Source organism: Alexandromys fortis, unplaced genomic scaffold, assembly GCF_014885135.2.
Source record: "Alexandromys fortis isolate MF-2015 unplaced genomic scaffold, M_Fortis_MF-2015_v1.1 scaffold_173, whole genome shotgun sequence".
Classification (NCBI taxonomy): Eukaryota; Metazoa; Chordata; class Mammalia; order Rodentia; family Cricetidae; genus Alexandromys; species Alexandromys fortis.
Window position 1 is genome coordinate 3404237 of NW_026068051.1, and position 13975 is coordinate 3418211.

A 13975-nucleotide genomic window follows, 5' to 3' on the forward strand; every position below is an offset into this window, starting at 1 on the left:
AGAGAGTTTCTCTGTGTAAAGTCTTAGCTGTCTTGGAACTAGCTCTTGTAGGCCAGGCTTGCCTTAAACTCAGAGAGATCCGCCTGCCTCTGCCTCTCGAGTGCTGGGATTAAAGTGTGCGCCAGCACCTCAGGCTTAAGGTATATTTCTTTATTAGCCTGCTGTACCACACTTAGGCTCTCTTTGGGAAAATCAGATGGGAAAATCAGATAAATTAGATCAACTATCACAGGATGGGAAAATCAGATAAATCAGATCAATCTCTCACTTCAAAGTAAGCTGTGGCTGGTGGTTCTCCAGCTGGAGCACCACACCCCACCTCTGTGAATGTGAAATGCTGATTCCTGTCTTATGATACTCTCTGCTGTGTCACAGATGTTTGCTGCTGTGTTCCATGCTGGTTTTGAACTTGGTATGCACCAAGGACGAACATGAGCTCCTGCTCTGGAGGGGCCATGCTGAAGTTTACAGGCTCTACTCGCCTGGCTCATCAAAGCAACCTTTTTTTTTAATTAATGAAAATTAGGTTTACTGATGTATTTTTTGTGTGCTTGCACCCATACATACATACATACATACATACACAAGGGCGCGTAAGTCCAAACATGCTACAACATGCATATGTGTCGAGTTCACCAATGACTTGCAGAGCTGTTCTCTCCTTTCACCATGTGGATTCTGGGACAGAACTCAGGGTGTTGGGGTTGGCAGCAAGTGTCCTTATCCAGAGTCATCTCCCCAGCCCCAGAGCTGTTTTGAATAATGTTATTCTACAATGCTTTTCTCTCCAGATGATGGATGAGAAGCCAAGAAAACAATGCCAAGTACCATACCAGGAACTGATTTAAAAGTCCTGATTAAGACTGGCGGCTACTTTCTGCACAGTCCACAAGGGCACTGTCAGCAGCCCTGGGGCATGTTAGGATAGAGCAATCACAGCTATCTTTGACACAGGATCTAAGTTGCCTGGCAGATGCCAGTGAAAGGCAACGTACTGTTTTCAGAGAAAATTGTATTGCTATGACATTTACCTGAAACTTTAAAAGTACTCCCCGGAAACCCAAGCCACACTGCTTTCCTGTCACTTCAAGGCCCCCCATAAGATGGTGCTCTGCTTAGCCCATGACAAGACTAGCTAAGCATTGCAACAACCACTAAGGGCTTCTGAATTAAAGCCCTCAGTCCGAGTATGTATCACAACAATTATTACTATGCCATAAAATAATATGCCGGTTATCTTTTAAACTGGGCATGTTGGTACACATCGTTAATCCCAGCACTTAAAGAGCAGACACAAGCGAATCTCAATAAATTCCCAGCCAGTGGGGCCTACCAAGTGACTGGTAGGCTCTCACAAGGTAGCCCAGGCCGGCCTGGAACTAGCCATGTTTCCCAGATTTGTCCCAAATTTGTGATCCCCCTGTCTATACTCCACAAGTGCTACAATTCTGTAATTCTGTGTGTGCTAGAACATCTGGCTTGCCATTCTTTAAAAAATCTTTTTTTTTCTTTTAAAACACATATGCAATAAAATAAATGAATGATTATGGATGCCACTAAAACAAAAACACCAAAAATTCTTAAAGGGTTAGAGGATGTAGCTCAGTGGTAAAGCACTTGTCTAGCATGCACAAGGCACAGGGTTTCCCCACAATGCAGCCAAAGGGGAGGAAATGGAATCCAAACTCACCTAGAGGCTTGCTCTCTGCCGTTTGTTCAAGCTCCCTGAACGCACTGTATTTGTCACCAGACTCTACAACAGAGACAGAAACTCATTACAGTGAGGAACCCAGAGATCACAGACTGGGCTGAGCAAACATATTTAACACGTGGAACAGCACCTGATACATTCAATAAAAAACCTGCCACTTAAAGATTTATACAATTTAATTAAAAGTTACAGCCACAGATTTATCAACTGATAAACTGCTTTTACCTCCAAATGAAGCCAGGCTTTCAGAGGGCTTGTCAGCAGAAATTCCTTTAAACACCGAGTATTTATCTGTGGAGGCTTTAGTTCCAGGAAGTGGTATCAGCAGAGAAGGAGCACTATGAGGAAGGAGAGATGTCTGTTATCCAGCAGACCACCACATGGGGCGAAGTCACAGCTGGAGGTCAACAGTTCTCTGCCAATTCTTTTCTCTTCGTCCTCCCTCTCTCTCTCTCTCTCTCTCTCTCTCTCTCTCTCTCTCTCTCTCTCTCTCTCTCTCTTGTTTTTGTTTTTTTGAGACAGGGTTTCTCTGTGTACAGCCCTGGCTATCTTGAAACTTACTCTGCAGACCAGGTTGACTTCAAACCAGGCAATTCACCTGCTTCTGTCTTCCAAGTCTGGGATTAAAGACCTGTACCACCACTGACTGACTTCCTTTCTTTAAAAAAAAAAAAATGTTTTAAAATTACTCATGTGTATCACGCATAGTGGCACACATCTTGAATTCCAGCATTCAGGAGGCAGAGGCAGGCAGATCTCTGTATGTTCAAGGCCAGCTTGGTCTACATCCAGGACATCCAGAGCTACAGAGTGAGACCCTGTGTAAAAAACAAACAAATAAAATGAGTTATGTCTGTGTGTATGCTACGTGTGTTTAGGTAACAACAGCCCCAGGAGCTGTTGTTACAAGCAGATGTGGGCTGCCTGACATGGGTGCTGGGAATGGAACTTATCCTGGTGTTAGTTGTATTCATTCTGTGGGGCAGGAAGACTGCCTGTGGGAAAGACCACAGACAGAAACACAGAGAGAGCTAAGGAACCAACAACCCCAAAATGCAGGCTGACATCTGTGGGGATGGGTGCTGGGGACTCAGGGCTAGGCATTTTATGAGACACCTCCCAACCCCCCAGCCCTTCAGCTTTCTTAGCCTTTCACCCAGATGTTTGTCCCTGGCAGGCCTTTTCTTCTCTGCTGCCTTTGCCACAAGGAAGGAAGTGTTCCCAACTCCCCTTCACTATGGAAGAGCAGCATGTGCTCTTAACGGTTACCACTGAGTCATCTCTCCAGCCATTCCAACCATTAAAAAACAAACAAAAAACCCAAAACAGCTGGTGATAGTTCAGTAGATAAAGGTTCCATGTCAGAATCCACACGGTGGAAAGAGAGAAGTGACCCCCAAAAGTAGTCCTTTGACCTCCACATGCACACTGTGACCCCAAAAGTAGTCCTTTGGCCTCCACATGCACACTGTGACCCCAAAAGTAGTCCTCTGGCCTCCACATGCACACTGTGACCCCAAAAGTAGTCCTTTGGTCTCCACATGCACACTGTGGCACACAAGCACCCACCTGCCACCTCACAAAAACTAAAGAATGTAATTTTTCTTTTTCAAAGGAGAGAGACTGTCTCATGTATCCTTCATGTAGTTGAGGAAGACACTGAATTCCTGACCTTCCTGCCTCTACCTCCTGAATGTTGGGACTATAGTAGTGTGATGGAGGATTGAGCCCAGGGCTGTGTATGTAGGCTGCCAACTAGGCCCTATAGTTCCAAAGGTTAGAAACTATATATAAACTCCACAAACAACTAAAAACAATGCCCTTTTCTTGAAAATAAACACTAACACTCAAGTAATATTTTTTTTTTTTGACTAAGGAGGGTGACATCTACACCAATGGTCTAATCGTCTGTTTAAACCATAAAAGCACTGAAAACAGATTAAAGAATGAGAACCTCCTGCCATTTCAACTTACAGTTCACAATAATTTAACAGTGAATTTCACCAAATATGTATGTTTAATACTTAAAGATAAATTACAACCTAAGACTTCTCTAAAATGGGTTCAGGTTGTAAAAGTCCATGTATAAAATGTTGTTCAAGCCGAGGTGTAAATTCTGCTTTGATCATTGTGTGGGAGTGCAGGCATCTGATAAGCAACCACAGAGGGAAGAGAACGCACATTTTTACCAGGATCACAACTGCGGTCCCAGACAGCTATCTTTGTAGCAAAACAACAATCACTTCAAAATTAGATTAAGATAGTTTTATCCGTGGACACACTCTTTTCATGGAAAAATAGTGTAATGAGTAGCATCTTCGTGGGCAATTCTTAGAAAGCTTAAACACTCTATAGAGCATTGCTTTTTTCCTCTTATCAGACCCAAGCAGTTCCCTGGAAGAACAACCTTTCCATATGAATGACTGCATTTCACCACCTGGTGTCATTCCACACCGCAGCACAAGATACAGAAATGGATTTCTATTGAGGTCTCTGCCCTGGAGCAAAAGTCTTTTCACGGCATTTAAATCTTCTTATCAGTGGCCCACAACCAAGGCGAAAACCAGGCTGTCCTGCACGCATGGCAATGGGGTCCACCGCGTCTCAAGACTTACAGGCATTGAATATTAAAATTTCACTTCACTGCCACACAGCAGCTGCTTTCTGATTTTAACAAATGTAATGGCTTATCATCTATACATGTAGGTGGATGCTTTCACAGTTTCATAAATAATTAAACTGTAGCTCAATGACCAGAATGTTACACAGGAATATAGGTAATTGCCCCGTATTTAAGGACAAAAAGCCCAGGAAGCTGGATGGCTTGCCTGCTTTTCGTAACCCTCCAATTTTAGCTATGGTCTTTTAAAGCTCAGTGGCAAAATCTTTCTACTAAATGTGACATTTAATTGAAAGTAATTAATTTTAAAATTATATTCACAGGATTGGACAAAAAGAGACCCTGCAGGGTAATGAAATAGCACTGATGAAAATCAACAGAACTCAGTTCCATTCGAGAAAGCTGACACACACTAATTATATGTGCACCACAAATCAGTGTTTCATTCCGGTCCCTTCTCTGGAGCTATTACTTTTTAAAAGAAGGCTATAATCACCATCAGAGTGTTTATGCAAGTTATATATAGCAGTTATTATCAGTTTTATACACGAAAACAGTCATTTCTGTTTCTTAAGGGAAATACTCAAGTGAAAGGGCCACATTGTTTTAAAATATAAGATTCTGCATCCCACTGGAAGGCAAGACTGAGAACCTGGTCATCAGAGAACATGTTTCGTCTCCCCTGCCCAGAGACTCTACATCCATATGGCTATGACAGATGTTAGAAATAAGAGACCACCATTCCAACCCAAGTGTCTGGGCAAGGGAGAATTTACTCTTGATCACAAGGGTCTGGAGAGCACACACGGGCTGGAAGTGCATTTGGTTTTTATTCTAACTTGGGTAGTGACTGTATCTTTTCCTCAATCGCTGGGGTCTGAACTCACAGTAAAGAACTGGTGCTAGTGAGGAAATGAAGGAAGGGGAGAAGGGTCACTGCTCCAGGCAGACTCCTGGGCTAGAACAGTGGACCTTTAAAAAAAAACAAATGTTTTACTGGATGATAATGGTGGTTAAAACATTTGCATCCAAGTTTTACAAGGGAATAAAATGAGTTGAATTCCTTGTCCCAAACACAAGTTTTATAGTATGTGATAGAAAAGACTTGTAATGGTCTATCCTGTCCCTTTAAGAGACAAGCCACACCCACTCCCGTCAGCCAGACAAGCTGATCTGCTTCCTGCCCAAGCCTTCCTTCTCTCTCCCGCTCTCCAAGTCTCTCTCTTGCTCACTGTGTGACTCCCTGCCCAGGACCAGCCGCCTTTGGAGACTGTGGCATGGTCTCATGGTGTGCCCATCCTTCTGTCTCTCCTCGTGGGACTGGCTGCCAGTCCCACTGAGGTCTCTCACCCACCACGCAGCTCCCTGCCTGGGACTCACTGCCCCATGAGGCCCACTACAGCCACTTGGAAAACTGCACCATCCCTGCCTGGGACTGGCTGCTCTCGGGACCTGCTGCCCACTGCCTGCTGCCACTTCGGGGACCTGCGGCATGGTCTCGGGATCTGCTGCCTGCTTCAGCCACGGGAGGACCTGTAGCATTTTATTTAAACCATAACAAGATTCCTATTTGATATTTCTTAAACAGATAGCTTTGCTCATTCTGCTAAATATAAAAGTTTGTAAGGAAATGCTTAGAGTAGAGTGTGGTGACACACATCTTTAATCCCAGCACTAGAGAGGCAGAAGAAGGCAGATCTCTGTGAGTCTGAGGCTAGCCAGGTCTATTTAGTGAGTTTTAGGACAGCCAAGACTATGTAATAAAGAGAACCTGTCTCAACAAACAACCCACAGAAAAGGCTTAGTTCTCAGAACAATAAAACAAACAAACCAGACCCAAGGTCCCAGTGCTTCAATTTTCTAACAACTTTCTGTCCCAGAGCCCCACCTGTGCTGCTGGCTCCCCTGGCCACACCATCCCAGTATATTGGTACTTTCATGCCTGGGGATGCTCTCTCTTCTTTGGCCTCAGAACGGAGTTCGACCAGTGTGTGAGGAACACAGTGCCATGCTGCAGCTTTCTTGGCTTGCAGCAGTAAGGGGGTCTCCAAAGGGCAGCAAAAGCCCTTCTTGAAGCAATTTATTATTCTGAAGATACTGTACAGATCAGACCACAGATCACAAGGCTCCCCACAGTAGCCCTGATTGCTGTGTTCTCATCAACTAACAGTGCTCTCTGCCAGTCCTGGGCATGCTGCTACCTAAAGCTTCTCTGTCCTGGCTAGACACAGCAGCTGCAGACACTGAAGTACTGTGGCTCTCAGAACTAAAGGAACTTACTTTTCCCCACAATGTGTGCCCTCTCCACAATGCCAACCCTCCAGTAATGGTAGTCGCAGAGATGGTTATGAATTGCTTAACATTCTTTTATACACCAAGCACCTTAGCTATCCCTAACAACAGGCCCCCCCAAAGGGAAATTCAGTCCCCGCCCACCTCTCTCTTTTGCTCCATAGCTGCTCAGCTGTAAGCAGTGGCAGGCTGTCTGCTTTCTTGGACTAGAGAGCTTCCCTCTACAGGCCTCTTCCTGAATAAAACTTATGCCATAGTCATTTGTCCCCTTGTCCGTCTTTTCTCCTCTGACCTTACACTTTCTGCCCGAGTTACCTCTCAGCCCTGTCTTGTCATCTCTTCTGAAAAATAATGCCCACTTTCTGCTTACACACACTGACCAAAGTGGGTCTCTAGGCTTAGCTCTTCACATTATGACCCAACAGGCCAGCCACTTTTAAAATACATTCACAGTTCGGAACACAGATTATCATATTCTAGAGAATTCACACACAGATGTCTCCAGTAGGGTCAGTGCACTATTGGCATCCTCTGCACACCTGAAATCAGTCTCCTGAGTTAGTTACAGTACTAACACTGTAAAGGCTAGGCACGCAGTCAGTGTGCAGTACTGTCTAGAGAGAAAGACACCAAACTTTATGCATTTTCAGTAGGTACATGATCTTTTTCTGAATATTTTCCAATTACAGATGTCTGAATCCGAGGATTCAGTGGAAATGCAATTCAGCTGAGTCATGAGAGCTTTAAAGGCTAGGCACTCAGGTGAAACCGCACTTCGAGGGAGCAGCAAGTGTGAACTCTGGCCTGTATTCTTGTGTCTCACCCTGCAACTGGCATAAAGTAGCTGCTACGTAAACACATGAGCACAAGTGCGGACTTTCAGACCAGAGAAAAATATTTCATTCAAGGAAACTTGGAGGCAGTGAAATAAAAGCTGTAAAAAGCACATGCACAGCTGTACAGAGGTAAATGATGGGAAGATGATGCAGCAAACAATGCGCACAGAGGCTGGGCATGGCGGCCCTTAGCACTTAAGGAGGTAGAGGCAGGAGGAGGGTTATGAGTTCCAGGCCAGCCAGGAACATATAGCAAAAAATCCTTTCTCAAACAACAACAACAACAACAACAAAAAACCAGATTACTCATTTGTTAAGAGCACTTCCTGTTTTCTAGGGGACCTGGCTACAGTTTCTAGGTCCAACGTCAGGCATTTCACAACAGCCTGTAATTCAGCATCAGGAGATCTAACACCTTCTTCTGGCCTCCTTGGGCACCTACATACATGTGACATACATTCACACAGACACACATGTCTCACACACACACACACATACACACACACTCTAAAAAAACAAGAAAAACAGCAACGATAAGCCAACCAAACCAACCAAGCAACTGATAAAGAAAACCCCAAAAATAAAAAAATAAAAATCTGCCAAAAGCCCACTTCAAGTCTGGCTATCCACAAATTTTGACTTAATATACTGAAAGACCTTCCCCGAAGGGAGTGAGTCACTCACTTGATGGACTCAGCTTATAGTCTGCATGCAACAATAGAACTATCTATCAGTTATATGTGGGCTAAGTGCTACTGGGGGAAACATGAGAAATATACACCATTACAATCAAGATACAACATGAGAAACACACGCCAGTACAATCAGGATACAATTAGCAGAAAAGGAGGGATACTAACTCTTCTCAGAGCCATGGGCTGCTGGAGGACTTAGAAAATGGTTTTTGAAAAGAAATTTTTTAGGAAGGTTTCTCTATTAGCCCTAGCTGTCCTGGAACTTGCTATATAGACCAGGCTGACCTCCAACCTGGAGAACCGCCTGCCTTTTCCTCCCAAGTGCTGGGATTAAAGGTGTGTGCCACCACCACCTGGCTTGAAATAACTTTTGAATTAACTCTAGAGAGACCAACAAGGTAAGATTTTTCAGGCTGAGGGACAGAGAAAGTACAAATGCCAGGAAGCTTAAATGGGAATAGTGAGAAGCGAGTCTCTCTGGAGTGTGGACTGCAAGATCACAGACAAGAGAGGACACACACTAGTGTCTGGGTGTGGTGATATCATGGATCAAGGAAGATTAGTAATGGTGATATAACAAATATTTGTCTCGACAGGAAATTAACTTAATTCTATGCAGTGAATTTGAGATGTCTTGTCTGAGTCCTTCAGATAGGAACGCCCAGATTGTAATGTGTAAATTTTATTTGAAGGGAGAGATCTGGGTAGACAGACAGGCGATGTAATGCTTGTCTAGGAGAAGTGTGATGTACATGCTGGCATTACAGTACTAGACACTACATGTTGCTTACATATATTTGGTACACATATTAACATATGTTTCAGTTGTTTTTGGAGACAGGGTCTCATGCTGTAGCCCAGACTGGCTTCTTATTCATGGTACATCTCCTCCTTAGCATCCTAAGTGTTGGGATTGAAGTGTGAGACCCATGTCCAACTGTGTATGATGAATTCTTTTTTTTCTTTTTTGTTTTTTTGAGGCAGGGTTTCTCTGTGTAGACCAGGCTGTCCTGAAACTCACAGAGATCCGCCTGCCTCTGTCTCTTAAGTGCTGGGATTAAAGGCGTGCGCCACCTCTGCTCAGTTTGTATGAGATATTCTTATACTCAGAAGGATAATTTCTGTTCCTGATCTGAAAATCCTCTGTCCTGCCTATCTTTAGCTCTAGGGTTTGCAGGGAGTTACAATGGAAGTGCTGGCACTGACTATATAAACAGGAACACAAGAGAAGCACAGAAACCATCCTTCGTGTACTCTGCCTGCTCTCCCATCTCAAGAGAGAAAGCATGGGAGGAAGGAACAAATACTGACTGAACCAATGGCCATCTCTAGAGCAATGGTTCTCAACTTGTGGGTGACAAACCCTTTGGGGGAGCTAGCAATCCTTTCACAGGGGTTACCTAAGATCACTAGAAAACAGATACTTACATTACAATTTATAACAGTAGCAAAATTACAGTTATGAAGTATCAACGAACATAATTCTATGGTTGGGGTCCCCACAACATAAGGAACTGTATTAAAGGGCTACAGCATTGGGAAGGTTGAGAACCACTGCACTAGGGGAAAATCTAAGTGAAATGTTTGTGTATATGTATGCAAACAAACAAGTCTGGAGGTCAAAAGCCACTGATGAAAAAAATTATCATAAGTAATTAAAATCCACAGTCCTGAATTATGAATTTTATGTAAAATCAGGAGTACATCATACTTGCAAAAAGTACAAAATTACATGTTCCTGCTTCAACCTTTTTTTCAATAGTTGAAAACTAGATCTAACAAAAGGACCCAAAGCCATTGTGGCACAGGCAGTCAGCTGACGCAAGTTAGGTTTGCTGTGGGTTTTTCCTTGCTTGCTTTTTCTTTCTTTCTTTCTTTCTTTCTTTCTTTCTTTCTTTCTTTCTTTCTTTCTTTCTTTCTTTCTTTCTCACTCCCTTTCTCCTTCTTTCCCTCCCTTCTTTTTTCCCTCTCTTGCCTCCCCTGCCTCTTTCTTTCCTCCTTTTAAGACATGGTATCTCTATGTAACCCTGGCTGTTCTGAAACTCACTAAGTTGGCCTTGAACTCACAAAGATCCACCTTCCTCTGCCTCCCTTAAAGTGGTGCATCACAACACCCAGCCCCACAAATCAGGCTTAGAAACAAATATGACAAGCATATATACACTGGAAGGAAGGGGAGGAGCCAAAGTGTTGTGGAATATTCCTTTACACTGTATGATGATATGCCACTGTGACTGGTTTAATAAAGAGCAGAACAGACAATAGCTAGGCAGATTTCCAGGCACAGAGGAAGCTGGGAAGAAGGGTAGAGTTGTGAGGAGATGCCAAGCCCCACGCCAAGCAACATTGGCATTACAAAACGAAAGTAACATTTATAATGTAAAAGAAAGTAGATTAAAAGATTTGGGTTAAGTTCTAAGAAATAGTTAAAAACAAGCCTAAGCTATTGGCCAAGTTTTCATAATTAATAAGGAATCTCCATGTCATGATTTGGGAGCTGGCTAGCGGGATAGAGAAAGACTTGTTACATCAATGTTCAAGTGGACACAGAGAGCTGCAGCAGAGACTAACAGTATGAAGGCAGAGGATGGCCCAGGGACATGAGAGAAACAGTACGTAACTGCTCTTTGGACAGGGCATTTGTTTTCAGGCTTCTTATGCCATGGGTGCCCTTTCCCTAATGATAAAATGCAATGTTAAATATATTCAACTCATTTCTACCTGTTTCCGAGCTGGGAATTACTTGTTTTTGAGGATGCAGGCACCTCTTGGAAGTCAGTGAAAGAATCATCAAGGGATCCTGATTTGGAAGCATCTTGAAAATCTTGGAAGTCATCTTCTTCTGTCTTTCCCACCTAGATTTAGAAAGTGTCTTAGAGTTAGAGTGACTAGTGCAGAGATGAAACACCATGACCAAAGCAACTTAGGGAGGAAAGAGTTTATCTGGCTTATACTTTCACATATCACTGTCCATCAATGAGGCAGTCAGGACAGGAACTCAAGCAGGTCAGGAGCCTGGAGGTAGGAGCTGATGCAGAGACCATGGAGGAGTGCTGCTTACTGGCTTATTCATCATGGCCTGCTTAGACTGCTTTCTTATAGAACCCAGGACCACCAGCCCAGGGATGTCACCACCCACAATGGGCTGGGCCCTCCCACATCAGTGTCCTTTAACCAGGTTTTACGGAGGTGTTTTCTCAATAGAGGTTCCCTCTTTCAGATAACTCTAGCTTGTGTCAGGTTGATGTAAACCTAGACAGCACAATTGACTCCTTGCTACCTTGACACACAAACACATCACTGCCAAGCCACAGCCTTTTCTTTCTTGTTTTGCCTCAAGATCACACATTACTACCAACATTACAATATAAACAACCCAAAATTTAAAAGTCCCAGAGTCTTTAAAAATTCAGTCTCTTTAAAACAGCCAAGTCTTTTTTTTTTTTTAATCCAAAGCCTGTCTACTGTGTGATGTGGGATAACTCTCTGTATGCTGTGAATACATTGGTTAATAAAGAAGCTGTTTTCAGCCTGTGATAGGGTAGAGCAGAGCTAGGTGGGGGGGGGGCAGTAAGAAACTAAACTGAATGCTGGGAGAAGGAAGGCGGAGTTTAGGGGAAGCCATGGAGTTGCCGCCAGAGACAGATATGCCGAAACTTTGCTGGTAAGCCACTGCCACATGGCAATACACAGGTTAATGGAGATGGGTTAAATTAATATGCAAGAGTTAGCCAATAAGAAGCTAGAGCTAATAAGTCAAGCAGTGATTTAATTAATACAGTTTCTGTTTGGTTATTTTGGGAGTCTGTGCATCCAGGAAACGAATAAGCGGCATCCTTACTACAACTGTGGACTCCTATAAAATCAAATATAAATGAAATACTTTCTCACTTAAAGAGAGAAGAACTAGGGCATAGTTACAATCTGAACCAAGCAAAGCCAAACTTCAACAGTGTAAATAACTCATTGTCCAATTATCTGGGATTTAAGGGGCTCCACCTCCTGCAGCACACACAGCTTGTCTTCTAGGCTCAGGCTGGCTCCACTCCACTGACACTGCTGTTCTTGGTGGTCATCCCATAGCACTGGCATCCCCAAAACTGCTGAGGCACTTTGTTGCAACTGGGCTGCACTTTCACCAGTCAGCCTCTCCAGGGCTCTCTTTTCAGGGACTCCAGCCCTACCACATAGTGCCAAGCCTCAGCTGTTCTCCATGACCCCCTTACACCTTCAAAACCAGATCAGCTGCAAGCACAAGGTACAACCTTGGCCATGTCTGTATCCCAGCTTCTGTGTGCTGACTCCCTGGAAACACTTCCCAGAGAACTTCACCTCAATGATGCTTCTTCAGTCACAGCTGATTCTTTAGCTCCAGCTGAAGACTCTTCACAACAAAAGGCCCAGCAGAGTCTTCACTTTCCTCTGAAACCTACAAGCCAGGTCTCCATCATCTACACTGCTCTCAACACTCCCATCTCCCAAGCTCCTATACAAGAGCTCACTGAGCTCTCAACCCTCAATTGCTTTTCTAGCCCAAAGTCCCAAAGACCTTCCACAGTCCTCCCCAAAACAACATGGTCAGATCTGTCACAGCAATACTCTCCTACCCTGGTACCAGCTTGTCTACTGCTGTAATGAAACACCGTGACCAAAATAACCTGGAGAGGAGAGGATTTATTTGGCTTACACTTCCACATCACTGTTCATCATTGAAGGGAGTCAGGACAAGAACTCAAACAGGGCCAGGCAGTGATGGTGCACACTGTTAATCCCAGCACTCGGGAGGCAGAGGCAGGCAGATCTCTGTGAGTTTGAGGCCAGCCTGGCTTACAAAGGGAGTTCCAGGACAGCCAGGACTGTTACACAGAGAAACCCTGTCTTGAAAAAAAAAAACCCACCTTCAAAGAGGGCAGGAACCTGAAAGCGGGAGCTGATGCAGAGACAATGGAATGGGTGCTGCTTACTGGTTTGCTCATTATGGTTTGCTCAGCCTGCTGTCTTATAGAACCCAGGATCACCAGGCCAGGGATGGCACCACCCACAATGGGCTGAGCCTTCCCCCATCAACCACTAATTATGAAAATGACCTGTAGCCAGATCTTACAGAAGCATTTTCCCAATTAGGACATTTCAGATTAATCTAGTTTATGTCACATTGACATAAAACTAGCCAGCACAGAAAGGAACATGAGGTTGTCAAAACAAATAACTCTTCTCTAAGCAGCAATCTCAAAGACTATCATTTAATTGCTCAATTTAGTTACAACTGCCTAATTTCATAATGGGGTGCATGTGTGTGTGCACATGCACTATGCTGGAGGCGAACGCGGGATCTTGTGTGCATGAGGCAAGTGCTCTACCACTGAGATATATAGCTCCAGGCAAGAACATAATTGAGATATAACAACGAAAGTGCTTAAGGCAAGAATTCTGTTTCGTATTTTAAGGTCTTCTCTAGTACAAATGTAAAGAGACTGGCCTAAATAGCTAACCTCTAAATATTTTTAAAGTACTTGGATTACATTTGTTGGGTTGCCGACAGCAATGTTTGTGAACAGACACACATGAGTCCCTCATGACAGTCATATACATGCATAAAGCAAACATTGGCTCCTAGGCTAACACCAGAGCAGCAGCAGACTGTTCACGGCCCGTTTGCCTTATGGAACAAGCTCACACTACACTGTTCGGTACTTTAAAAATGTAATTACACAACAGGCTCATCCTTCCATGCCATAAGTGCACATCTATTTTGTTAATTTTAATGACTGCCATCGACTGTATGGAGAAACGGAAATCCACTGAGCATTTTCTTCATGAT

The 13975-nt window shown here is 43.8% G+C and overlaps 1 protein-coding gene across 1 annotated transcript in view; it reads right to left on the minus strand.

Moving 5' to 3' along the window:
* The window catches only part of Synrg (synergin gamma), an 85626-nt gene that overhangs the window by 44657 nt on the left and 26994 nt on the right, over positions 1-13975 (minus strand). The window contains exons 12-14 of the mRNA XM_050119577.1: positions 10876-11009; positions 1937-2049; positions 1691-1753 (exon numbers count right to left, since the gene is read on the minus strand). Coding sequence (XP_049975534.1) covers positions 1691-1753; positions 1937-2049; positions 10876-11009 — 310 coding nt within the window. The remainder of the gene's footprint in view (positions 1-1690; positions 1754-1936; positions 2050-10875; positions 11010-13975) is intronic.